The 12,966-nt window shown below is 41.5% G+C and overlaps 1 protein-coding gene across 4 annotated transcripts in view; it reads left to right on the top strand.

Annotated features, from left to right (window-relative positions):
- Nucleotides 1-12,966, top strand: part of DUSP22 (dual specificity phosphatase 22) — a 71,534-nt gene that overhangs the window by 20,817 nt on the left and 37,751 nt on the right. For 2 of the 4 annotated variants that reach the window (XM_081827791.1, XM_081827790.1), the window contains exons 2-4: nucleotides 753-802; nucleotides 9,532-9,606; nucleotides 12,508-12,679. In XM_081827791.1, the coding sequence (XP_081683917.1) occupies nucleotides 753-802; nucleotides 9,532-9,606; nucleotides 12,508-12,679 (297 nt within the window). Of the gene's footprint in view, nucleotides 1-752; nucleotides 803-4,036; nucleotides 5,777-9,531; nucleotides 9,607-12,507; nucleotides 12,680-12,966 lie in introns of those variants that run through there. The other 2 variants (XM_081827793.1, XM_081827794.1) reach the window with 2 other exon arrangements.

The following is a 12,966-nucleotide window of genomic DNA, read 5'->3' as shown; positions in this document are numbered from 1 at the left end:
CAGACACTTAACTGACTGAGCCACCCAGGTGTCCCAAAACAACCAGATTTTTAATAAAATTTAAATTTAGCCTGAGTTTTTATAGCATGAATTTACACAGACTTTTTTTTATAGATTCTCATGGAGACCTATATGAACTTTTTTTTTTTTCAAATTGGGCCATTTTTTAAAAAAATGTAACAGTTTGGTCCACAAACTTTTACTCTTTTGAAAAGCAAGCAAAATAAATCAAAATATTTTGAATGTGTAAAGTTCCTATTAATGCATCAGGGAAATTGTAATTTTTCAATTACTAAAATTTGATATAGAAAACTCTGTAATATAATGTTGTAATTTTTAGTCATCATGTTAAGGTTTTTACTAACAGTGCTTCCTTTTTGGCCACTCAGGATCTTAAGTGAAATAGATTTTTAAAAATGTTGAATGTGTAAACAAGCATCGGAAATGATAGTTTTGGAAACTTGTTGACACTTACTGGGAAGCACTCAATTATTTCACTTTTTTGATAAACCTATCTAAACCTACAAGCTGTTTGCAAGCCAGAGCATGAATATTTGTATGTGTGGTCACGGAAATAACCAGGAACCTTAATTAAAGAGTTTTTCCCTGGTTCCTTGGCAACATAAGATGAGTGAAAAACTTCTCCTTTTTACTTTTTATTTTTTGGCCTAAGTAAATAGTTCCTTTAAGTAGTTTTCTCCACTAAGTATCATCTTTTTATTTTATTTTATTTTATTTTTATTATTCTACAGGGGGTTAAATACCTGTGCATTCCAGCAGCGGATTCACCATCTCAGAACCTGTAAGTTGGTTTTTTCCTATATTTTTTGGAGATATTAAAAATGTGCAAAGGACAGTAAAGTCAAATAACTAAAGGGCCGTGAAGTCATCAGAGCCATGGGATGCCAAGCACAGAGGTCTGTGCGGCCAAGTTAGGCAGAACTGTAGCTGGAGGCATGCTGTTTGTTTGTCAGTCCTTCAACTATACAACACTGACTGATGGGATGTCTACAAGAAGAGCCTCATTTTTAAAAAGGATGCCTCAAACCAAACTTTCAGCATGTTTATCCTCTCTCTGGAAGCAAAGATTTAAAGAAGCTAATGGGTTTTGTCTAAGATAGCACTGTCCAGTAGAAATAGAATATGAACCACAAATGTAAGCCATGAGGGTAATTTTAAATTTTCTAGGAGCTAAATTAAAAAGAGTAAAAAAGGAACAGGTGATAATAGTTTTAATAATGCTTTATTTAACCCAGTATATGCAAAATACTGTCATTTCAACATATAAGTATAATGAAACTTGCCCAATATAAAACAAAATTGAGATTTTTTTTTTTTTTACATCTTTTTTTTCATACTACAAAATCTGGTTGATGTGGGGAAGATTGTGGGGGGGCGTGTAGGACAGGGGACAGGTGGTATAGAGTTAGACCAGGAAGGGTAGATTGGAAGCAGGGACAGATACGTTCTATGCAAGGCCTGTTTTCACACTAACTCTCTGTATTTCACAGAAAAAGTCAATCTTTAAGATTGAAGATGGTGGAGGAAAGATTTTACTAGGATTACTAGGAAAACAGTAGTAGCGTGGGTCTAGGAGGAGAAGAAGCAGCAGAGAACTTCCTTGGTTACTAGTGGTGTCAAGAAACAGAAGTGGTTGGAAGGGCATGGTGTATACGGAAGGAAGTGAGCCACTGCCTTTCTCTGGAGACCACAGCAATCTTCTGCCCATGTTTTGGTGGCTATTTTTAGAATGGTTGCTTTGCTCTTATCTCAAACTGAGATTCTAACATACTTTTGAACTTGTCAATCCCTGATTGGCAATGACTCTTCGGAGGAATCAGATTGTCACACATTCTGGGCATTTGTTGTCAGAGAAGGCACTTGATTGCCCCCAGGACTTTTCAGCTTTGCTAGGAGCCAAGCACTGTGTTTGATGTCCAGGACAATGACTGGCTTACCAAATGAAGAGTGAGCATTGAGCAGCCCTGCACTACGTAAACAAATAAGCAGTAGACCTTGATGTTAGATAACTTTAAAACTAGTTACATCTACCTTGGGCAAGTCATTTAAACCCATCTGAGCTTCAGTTCCCTCATTTGAAAAATGCCTGCCTTCAGGATTTTTGAAGATAAGATCACATATATGAAAGTGTTCTCTATGAACTCTAAGCACTTTTGAAAATAAGAGTATACTTTTACCCTCTTCAAGGTGTGTTAATTTATCTTGAGAGTTACAAAAGAAGATAGTTGAAATAACAAGTTTCGGTGCTCAGGAGGCCACTTCAGTGGAAGATTTGGAAGATTTCCTTACATGGAAAGGCCAGAGTGACAGAAAATGTTTCTCTGAGTTGCAGTGTCTCATGGGTCAGTTCAGATCTTCTGGCAAAACCAGCCCAAACATAGGCACCTTGGGTCCAGAGGACTAGCCCGTAAGATTTGAATTTGTTCTCTCCCATCTCAAATATGTGCAGAGGTCTTGTTAAGATGTGTGATTTGCCTTTTTAGCCCTTTCCTCACATCTTGGTAAAAGTGTAGGGTAGGATTCCAATAGGTGGTTATTACAGCACCCAAGTGTGAGGCTAATGACAGAGAGAAGCTGAGGAGAACGCACCACTGCTTCTATTTTGAGTGAAGTCCTACAGCAGTACAACCTCTGTTTCAGTTGGAAACTAAAGTCAAGACCATAACTCATTGAAAGGCAGAAAAGCTGTCACTCTCCCGCTGGGAGTTAAGTTCACAGGCACTCATGTGATTTTTGGGGAAACTTTTAGTTTTCATCCATTAGTAATAGCAAGTCTTAGCGTAAGTAAGGATTTGGGCACATCAATGTCCATGATTTTGTAAATATTTCTTGCTCTACTGAAGTTATGTGGAAATTGTGGAGTTAAGTTTGGAATATGAGTATACTTTGTATGTTAAGAGACAGCCTATGAAATAGCTTGAGTTTCTCTTTACCTTTTACGAATGTTTTATTGGAAGCATAACATGCCTTTTAACAGTGAGCATGCTTTCATGATATAGACTATTAACCATTGGCAAGTGGAACACTTGATTCTGTTTATATGATCCATCTCACTTCAGGTAGCCTGTGGTTATTACTCAGCAAATATTAGGAACATATAGGTTGACAGTGAACCTTCACTTTCTGTACCATCAACCAATGTAGATGGTCAGGAGACAAATACTCTTAATGCTCTGGTTAACAAAAGCAAGAGAAATCATGTCTGTCACTGGAAAATATGCCCTGGGTAACTCAGACAAGTAGAACTAGTAGTTCTTTAGTCTAGCCACTTTTAATTACTGATGCCTGAGAAATCTTATATTTAATGACAAAATAAATTCTAGAAAACTGTATCCCTGTTGTAAACTTAGAGACTTTTAAAATTATTTCCAACTTTGGATATAGTTTAAGTTTTATATCCTAAATCTCTCCCCACAAATCCTTATACCAACAGGAATTCTTCTTGCCAATTTTGCTTAGTAAGAGGTTTGTGACCTTTTGAAACTAACTGCTTTCACTTGGCATTCAGTGGCTGTAAACTGCCCAGAAAGGTCAATTTTCTGTCTTGGCTTTAATCCTCACAAACTCCCCCTCTGATCTTCCAGGAACTTAAAATGCAGAAACCTGGTTGAGATAACATTAGCACATTAAAATTTTAGCTCAGTTCCCCCAACTACCTTGCCTTTCAAAGTCAGGAAATGTGAAAGTTCAAGTTCTCATGGTCATAATAACCCCACAGACCCCGGCTGGTGTGTTTTGCATGAATTGTCACAATTAGAGGCATCCTAGAGTTTATTTCAAATGCACATGCTACATGTTCTCTGGCCGAAGTGGAGCGGGCTAGTGAATTCAGGCTTTTGGAAATACTTGCTTTTGCTTTCTCTCTGTACTTTCGTATGCAAGTCATTTTAACCTTATTTCTCTCATCTGTAAAATACCTATCTCACACAATTTTTGTAGTATTGGGTTAGATAAGTGAAAGTGTTTTTTATGAACTCTAAGCATTTCCAAAAAATAAGATTATATTTGCTGTCTATCCAAGTAAGGAGTATTAATGTATTTTGAGAGTGAATTACTGGATGTATAGTAGCTCATTTATTCATTCTTATTTTAATATTTATTAAATTGGTATTTTGTATTTAGACATTGTTAAGGGAATAGTTACTTTTTTTTTTTTTTATCTTCTTCTGTCAAGTCCAGGAGAGTTTGATCTGTGCTGTAGAGTTGGTAGCATTGCATCATTACAAGAGAGCCTTTGTGACATTCAGTGGTTTGAGTATCGAGCAGGTCTCTGAATTTCTTGAGGTTTTTGTGGGGAGAAGAGGTATTAGCAATACAGTGAGCTTATATTTAAAGTATCAGTAAAATTTCCTTGCCTTATTCTACCTCCTTATCTTTTTGTGTATGTTTTCTTTAGCTGATGTCTTCTGTACATCCAGCTCTCTCTTTCTCTCGCTTACAATTTTCTTTAATTATTAAAAAGCAGTTTTGCAAGACCAAAATGATGTGGGCCCTTGGAGTGCTGTGGTCCTATTTCCAGACAGATGCATACTTACTTGAGCATTCATGTGCACACACACACATGCTCACACATGACTCCTGAGGACTTTGCAGGCCATAGAAATGAGAAATACTCAGAAAAGGTATATTGAGTTTTTCATAAGACTTCACTTATTGAACTTAACTATTTTTTAGTCTTAAACTGTGTCCTCCTCTCAACTATTCTTTGTGAAATGATGTTATAGTAGGTGGTAAAAAGGGTTTGGTTTTGTTTTTAAAATGACCTTATGTGGCAAAATGAAAAGCACGATACACACCACATGTGTGTTTTAATTCCCCCCCCATTAAAAAAAATGTTTAAGTGCAGGAAATACAGAATGTGGGAAATCCTTGATATAAGTATGAGTGGTTGTATGTGTTCAATGCCTGGTGCTGAAAGAGCAGCTCAGCCAGTGTCTGTCGTGCTGGAGAATGTTCCTTCCTGCTTGCTTCTGGGTGAGGCAAGAGCGAGCTTCACAGTGTTCCAGCTGAGGGGGCCCACACACAGCCTGGGAGCCTCTGCCGATTCTGCCCCAGGAGAATCAGCTTTCTGATCTGAGCCCAGATAGAACATTCCACCCACTTGCTTTTTGCCTTTTTGCTTTTTTTCTTTAAGCATTCCTTTTTTAGGAGGAAAACTCTAAGAGTGCTTGCCTTTCCTGTTTTTTTTCCTCCTTTGCTTTCATATACAACATGCATGCACACATGTGCACACATATACACATATGTACACACATGTATGTATGTGGGAAGGAGAAGCGTCCTGGGTCTCCTGTCAGTACAACCTGGTCTGATACTGCTGACTTTGGAGTAAGTCCAGCTACCACTCAAGGTACATGGCCAGATCCCTTGGGCTACTGCTCAGATAAGCAGAGTCCTCAGCTGGAGAGGGCTGCCTCTGATCCCGCAGTGGGGATCACAGCCTCCAAATCTTGCAGTCTTGGAATAAGAACTAGTTGTTCGGCCTCAAAAAATGAGCATAATGTGGTGTAGTTTTGCTAGATCCCATCCACCATCCTTTCTGTGCACTCTCCGAAGGTCAGGGAAACTTTGCTGGTCCTGTCTCTTGGCTTCCGGCCAGAGAGGGGAGGAGGCTCTTCAAGGAGGACAGCCAGCTCAGACTGAGGAAGGGGGACAGTGGCAGCTGCAGGGCTGTTTGATGGGTCTCCTCTGAAGTGCCCCTTTGCCCTCCCCAAGATGTTCTCTTCAGATTGCTGGCAGCAGCAAGCACTATGAGGTAAGTTTGTGACACACATAGGTGGATGAGCCCCTCTGGCTTTCCTCCAACAGAACTTACTCACATGTCTTTGTATGGAAGCGAAGGTACAAAACGAAGAGCAAGAATAGGGAAGCTGTGTTCATTGAAACAGCCTGTGGTGGGATGGTGCTTAAGATGCGCGCTTCTGCTTCACATCAGAGAATTGGGCAACAGGAGCCAGAGTCTCGGGTATTTCCTGCTGTGGAGGAGGGAGTTTAATGACCAGCGCTAGAGTTTATGTCATCAGCTTCCCTGGAAATAACCCCCACTCCCTGCAGCACACCAAAGCAGTGGTAAATGCGCCTGCCTCCTGGCTTTACGTGGAAAAAGCATTTCTAGGAACGTCTGCTTGGTGTGGCCTTGTGCCCATCTATGTTTATGAGTCCGGTTTTGTGGTGGGGCTTTGAGCCATCCCTTCAGTGGCATCATTTACACTCCTGGGCTGGGCTGTGAGCTGTCCCCACACAGATGCCTGCCCTGGGGTTCCACAGCCCTTGCCCCAACATGGTGGTGGACAGGAGCCATCTGTGGGTTTGTCCTAGACTTAAGGTTGGCACAGTTAGAGCTGAAAGAGGAAAGGGCTGGCCGGGAGCAAAGTGGGGGCACCTCCTCATGGCTTCCTTGGCCTCTCAGCTCTTTCACACACTCTCTCTGGGCTCTGGCAGGTCTGCATGTTGCCCTGCCGACCCCACTCCCACCCCACTCTCTTATTCTGAGGAGAGGAGGGACTGACTTTTGAACCCAGATACACCGGACAGTATTTGAGCCCCAGGTTTCATTGTGCATGCGGTTTGGTGCATGCAGGTATAAAAGCCAGATCGAAGGAGTTGTTCCCACTCGCAGGTTTCAGCAAAGGCATTCATTTGTTGTCATTTTGCAAAATCCTGGTGAGCTCCACAGCACTGACTGTGTTCCCCTAAAACATTAAGTCCTGCCCACTCAGAGGGGCACTGTTAACTCTCATGTCACTCGGGCCTTTGCAATGTGTTCTGGGGCAGTCTGTGGTTTGTTCACTACTCAGGCAATTGTCACTCATTTTTAGATTTGTTTTTCCTTTTCTGGTTGCTGTGCTTTTCCCTGCCCGTCTTGTCACAGATGCAGCTCTGCTCGACTAGAAAGAGACCCATAAAGGACAGGCGTGAGCATGGGCTGCAGGCGTGGAGAGGACTCTCCGAACCTTTGGATGCCCCGGTGTGGCTGACCTCGTGGACAAACATGTGTACCTTCTAGCCACTGCTAGACTGCAGTCAGGGATGAGCTCTGAGTTCTGGGCTGCCTGTCCTGGTCCTGGGATCTACAGTCAGACCCACCCTACCCTCTGGCATGTCTGCCATGTGCAGCGGCCAACACAGGAGGATAGGCTGCCCCATGAAGCAGATGGCAGACAGGCAGCCTGTAACCACTCCTAGGCCAGATGAGTTGGCCCAATGTTTTTGCTTTCTTTTGTTTTTTATTTTATTATTATTATTTTTTTTAGTAGGCTCCACACTGGGGTGTAGAGCCCAATGTGGGGATTAAACTCACGACCCTGAGATCAAGACCTGAGCTGAGATCAAGAGTCAGAGGCTTAACCAACTGGGCCGCTCAGGTGCCACTTAGCTCAGTGTTTTTAAAACTGTTGAATTGGTTGCTGTTATCAGGTGGATTATATTTGACTAAAGTAGCAGAGTATCTGATTGATAATGTTTTAAGTTACAGAGAAATTTACTTAAAGTCTTGACTAAGAAACCTGGTGTGTGGGTGCTCCCAGGCCTGGGCATCAGTCCCCTGAGGTCTCCCTTTGCATCCTGCTGCCTCTCCACCCGAGGGGCTTTATCACCTGTGGTTACAGGGCAGCTGATGCAGCTGTAAGCATGACGCTAGCAGGAAACCTGGCGCAGAGATAGATGACTTTCCTTTCATTAGGATGGGAAAACTTTTCCAGAAGTCCCCACCCCACAACCTTTTCTTTACTTCTCCATGGCTGGAATCAGAGGGAAGGGGGACTGTTCTGACAAACTTTGCTGCCCCAAACAAAATCAGTGCAACTCAAGATGTCTACCACAGTTTCAATACTTCAAAATCAGAAGACTTCACTGCAGACTGTTTTTGCTTGAGAGACAGGAAGCTCCAACAGCACCGAGCCTTCTCTCCCACCTCCGGTGGGCCAGGCTTCTGCCAGTCACATCACAGTGCCCCCCATCCCTTCACCCCTCTGAGCACTCGGCTTCACTGCCTGGCTTCCACAGGCTTCTGCCTTACAATCCTTTCTGAGATCTCTTTTCAGTACTGACACTTCAGATTTCAGGAATTACAGCAGGAATCTTATCTTGCCTGCTTTATAACCAAGCCAGTGTTTGTGAGTATAGTTGCAATGCCCAGAGTAATTTTATAAGTTTATGTCTGGGAGCATTTGTGCCTGGGAAAGTTAGCAAAAGCATGTCTTGCAATGTTCTGGTACTTAAAGATTTTAGTAAGAGTCTGGAGTCCTTGGGTTCGATCCCTAGGACTTTTCATCATGCTTTATGGTTGGTCGTGGAATATGTACATGTATGCATGCACATGTATAGTTTCCTGTATTATCTCTCCATCTTAATCTAGCTGGGCACCTACACTTAGGTTGCTAAGTTTCTTCTGTATTTAATACCTGGCTGAGTTTGTTATGCCATACCTGAATTTCTCATTGTTACATTCATTTATCCTGTCATCCTTCATGAAACGATAGACCTAGCTTGTGTGGTTGGAAACTACATCTCATTCTGCCCTGAATCTCCTGCAGCTTTGCAGAGTTCCGGTAAATAGTACTCAGTTGGTGTTTAAAGGAGGATGAATTTATTCCGTGGGCAACTTTAGGTGTTTTGCTGCTCTGTAAGTCAATCAAAGGTAAAAGACCTCAAAAAGCATGTACTCTGTAGGTCGTCTTGGAGTATTTATAGTTAACCCACCAGCCAGTCCAGAACATGCTCTAAATGATGCTGGTACATACGTGCAGGAGAAAGGGTGTTAAAAAGGCTAAGGGTCAGAAGAAGTAAGGATCATGGTTTCATTGTCATAAAGGACTTTAGAGTTTGCAAAGCATATTGGCATATATCACTTCATTCCACCCTGTAAGACATTATTTCCACTTTATAAATGAAGTTAAGAGAAACTAAGTGACTCTCCCAAAGTCACACGGCCAGTAAGTGGCTGAGCAGGGATTGAAGCTGTATTTTCCCTTTCCCCACAGCCCTCTGATGACATGCCGACAGGATGTACCAAAGTCAAGGGAGACCAGTATGGGAGAGTATTACTAGGTTTTTCAGATCATCAAAAGTAAACTCCCTCTTAGCACTAGGGAGCCTGCATGATATGGGCACCTTCTTCACCTGAATGGCTCTGAATGTGCGTAGATGGTGTGTGGATCATCAGTGTGGGGTCACTAGCATGCTCCTGAACATTCAGGGGCCCCAACCGACCCCTGGGCTAGGCAGAAACCAACGCCCACACACATACCAGTCAGTGGCAACGCTGTGTTTCAGGGATTCCTTGCAGAGAAATTCTGAAAATCCCAGAAGATGGGCAGCCCTCCCCAGGCCTCAGCATTGTGTGTGACAGATTCTAATGCTGAGCCAGCTCCAGCCCCAGACAGTGTGACCACGGTCTTGAAGCTGTGGGACTCTGAGACCTTTTCAAGAAACCTCAGGCGGATTTTTCTTTTCATCATGTGTTGAGTAAAGTAGAGAGATGTCACTTCTCTCTTTTTTCTCCCCCGACAGGACAAGACATTTCAAAGAAAGTATTAAATTCATTCACGAGTGCCGACTCAGGGGTGAGGGCTGTCTTGTACATTGGTATGTATGCCTCTGCCAAATCATAGCTTAGTGTTTCTACTTAGCCTGATTTCTCTCAAGGGTTTTTCTGTGTGTGATTAATTATTTCAACTCCTAATGGTTCTGTCTGCCCTCTGAATCTTGAATACACACCCCATCTGACCCCTGCCATTTGTTAGTCATCATTTGTTTTTGATGAAAGAGAACCCTATGATTTTTTTTTTTTTTTCATTTTCACTTAGGATTTTCATTTTCACAGTTAGGATTTCTGTAGGGACTGTCAAGGCTATGGAACCACAGGAGCCTCTTTTCTAGCCCATGTCTATTATTCCCTTGGAATAGCCTCCTGTGGAGGGTACAGATTTTGTGGGCTCATCCCTGAAACCTCAGCGCCCTTTCAAAACACTGTTTCTTTCTGGAGAGTTTTGATCACATATGTGGTGTTTAACATTGTATTAGTGTAACACCAGAATGACCATTTCTTCTCCATTTACAGATGGGGGCTTTTATGTGTGTTTAGCTTAGTACTTTGCTTTGAAAAGATCTGAATAGGATCTTAGAATTAAACAGTTTATATACAGCTCTCCACCTGCATTCAGCTACACTTCATATGGATCTGAATATATATACATAAGTACATACACACTGCAAAAAAAAGCTGTTATAATACACATAACCCAAGGACAATGCACATAAAGTTCTTAGCACTGTACCTGGCACATGGTAAGCTCTCAGGGAATGTTAGCTCTCATATTTTATTTTTTTAAATTTTTATTTGTTTTATTTTTAAGTGAAATATAGTTGGCATTAGTTTCAGGTGTATAATATGGTGATTTGACAATTATATACTTATGAAATATCATTAGCACTAGTACTCATATTTATCACGTAACTAATATGTTAAAGGAACCAGCAGCCAACAGTCTGGGGCCAGAACTCTGCTGTTCATTAAAGTGCAAGCTGAGCATGTTCCCTCTTTATATTGTATAAGACTCCATATTGAGTATTACTCAGCCACAAAAAAAAAAAAAAAAGATAAGATCTTGCCATTTACAGCAACATGGAGAGATTAAAAGGTATTATGCTAAGTGAAATACATCAGAGAAAGCAAATACTGTATGATTTCACTTATATATGGAACCTGAAAAACAAAACACATGAAAAAAACAAAAAACCAAAAGGCAGAACCAGACCTATAAGTACAGAGGACAAACTGATGGATGCCAGAGGGGAGGGAGTGAGAGGATGGGCAGAATGGGTGAAGGGTAGTGGGAGATGTAGGCTTCCAGTTATGGAATGAAAAAGTCATGGGAATAAAAGACACAGCTCAGGGAATACAGTCAATGGTATAATTGTGTTGTACGGTGACAGACGGCAGCTACACGGGGAGCACAGCCTAATGTAAAACTTGTAGAATCACTATGTTGTACACCTGAAATTAATGTAACATTATATGTAAACTATACTCAGATTTTTTTAAAAAAGACAATATTATGTTGTGAAATATATTAAAAAAAAAAAAAAAGCTTAACAATCTTTTGAGTTTCCCCAAAGAAGTTGCTATTTCAGTGAAAGCTCTTTGGAAATGTAAAGTGATATCTCCTGGGCTGTGTTGCTGCTGATGTTGGTGACAGAGGAGATCCAGTGCAGGATACCCAGAAGAGCCCTTCATGAAAACTAATCTGTTCTAAGGGCCTGTAACCCATATCAGGAGAGCAGGGACAGTAGTTTGATTGCTTTAGGAAAAAATGATGTTTGGTAGTTTTATGCAGTTCTTGATACTATGTGATTTACGTTTTTTTTTTTTACTTTTAAAAAGAGTAGGACATGTACCAAATTGTAGGTTTTATAATGTTCATCTACATTTGCTTTAAAGAATTTTGGGGGTGCAGTTGGAGCCATAAAGGGGGAGTTCTGTAATCCTGTGCCTGGGCTTCTATGGCTTCTGGTGAATATTAGACTCTCCAGGTTTGCAGCCAAAGAGGATGTATTTTTTAAAAGCTCTCTTGGTATTTCTGATATAAAAGCCTAAGGAAGAGCCACTACTTGAGAATGGTTGTCTTTTATTATTATTATTATTATTATCATCATCATCATTTGAATATGTGTAGCCCTGATACTCTAGGAATTTGTATTTCATATGGTTATATAAATCTGAAGATAGGCCTTTCTAAAAATGAGAAATTTACTAAACTTCCCCATCTTAAACCGTTGCTAGAACACTCTAAATCTGACGCAGCACAGCCTTCTGTGACCACCTTAATTTGCATATGCATTTAAAATTGGTCCCCTTACTCAGTCTGCTAGATATAATTAACCGTTATTGACCCCCACATCCCAGAGCACGTGGAATGTGCCCTCTCTTGTGCTCTGCTCAGTTATTTCAAAAAGAACACAAACTGTTTCATAAGAGCTTCTGTATTTAATGGGCTTTCAGTTATAGATCTAGCCTTCATTTATCTAAGAAAACCAGACTTAAAAAAACAAAACAAAAAACCATGAAGCCTTCTAAACTGCTGCAGGTTGTAAATAGATTTATTGCATGGATCCCAGACCCTTCAAGTTCCCTTGATGTGCTTTAGTTAGTTATTTTTTCTGTCCGAGGAAATGGGGACTATCTGAAGAAGGGCTCAGGAGCATAGAGAATCATAAAACTGGTGTCCAAAGCCATAGCCAGTAGAAGATCTGTAAAAAAAAAAAAATGAGGCTCACACATATACTGATGCCTGAGATTCTAGTGTAATAAAGTAGAGAGAAGCTCCTATGTTTCTGAGTAATTTCATACTGGCTTGCTGTCCACTCATAATCCAAGGAGGAGACTTTCTAAAATGAGATCCACAGAATCCCCTGCTCTCGATGAATCAGGAGATAGACTCATGGACTGAAACCCCTTGCCCCTGTGGGTTCTTTTGGCCCTTGCAGCCTGGCCGGTGTCTCCAGGAGTGTGACTCTGGTGATCGCATACATCATGACCATCACCGACTTTGGCTGGGAGGATGCCCTGCACACTGTGCGTGCAGGGAGGTCCTGTGCCAACCCCAACCTGGGCTTCCAGAGACAGCTCCAGGAGTTTGAGAAGCATGAAGTCCACCAGGTAACCATGCTCAGGGGACTTTGGTGATGTGAGCAGCAGCCTCTGGGAAGATGCCTCAGTCTTTTTGTGCACACCTAGAATCAGGGAGGTTGGAGTTTGAAAGGCTCACAGAGGACAAGAATGCCCCACTTGCATCCCAATCAAAGTCATCACTGGTCCCTTGTTCACCAGCTGCAGCTGTAGGACATTATCTTTTAACATCTTCAGACCCAATATTAACGTCTGTTTATTTCCCTTTGGGCCAAGTGCCATTTTCTTGGTTTGGCTTGCTTTCATGTCCTCACGCT

This window comes from Leptonychotes weddellii, chromosome 8 (genome assembly GCF_054177405.1).
Source record: "Leptonychotes weddellii isolate Sample4059 chromosome 8, ASM5417740v2, whole genome shotgun sequence".
Classification (NCBI taxonomy): domain Eukaryota; kingdom Metazoa; phylum Chordata; class Mammalia; order Carnivora; family Phocidae; genus Leptonychotes; species Leptonychotes weddellii.
This window is presented reverse-complemented; position numbering and strand designations above follow the sequence as displayed.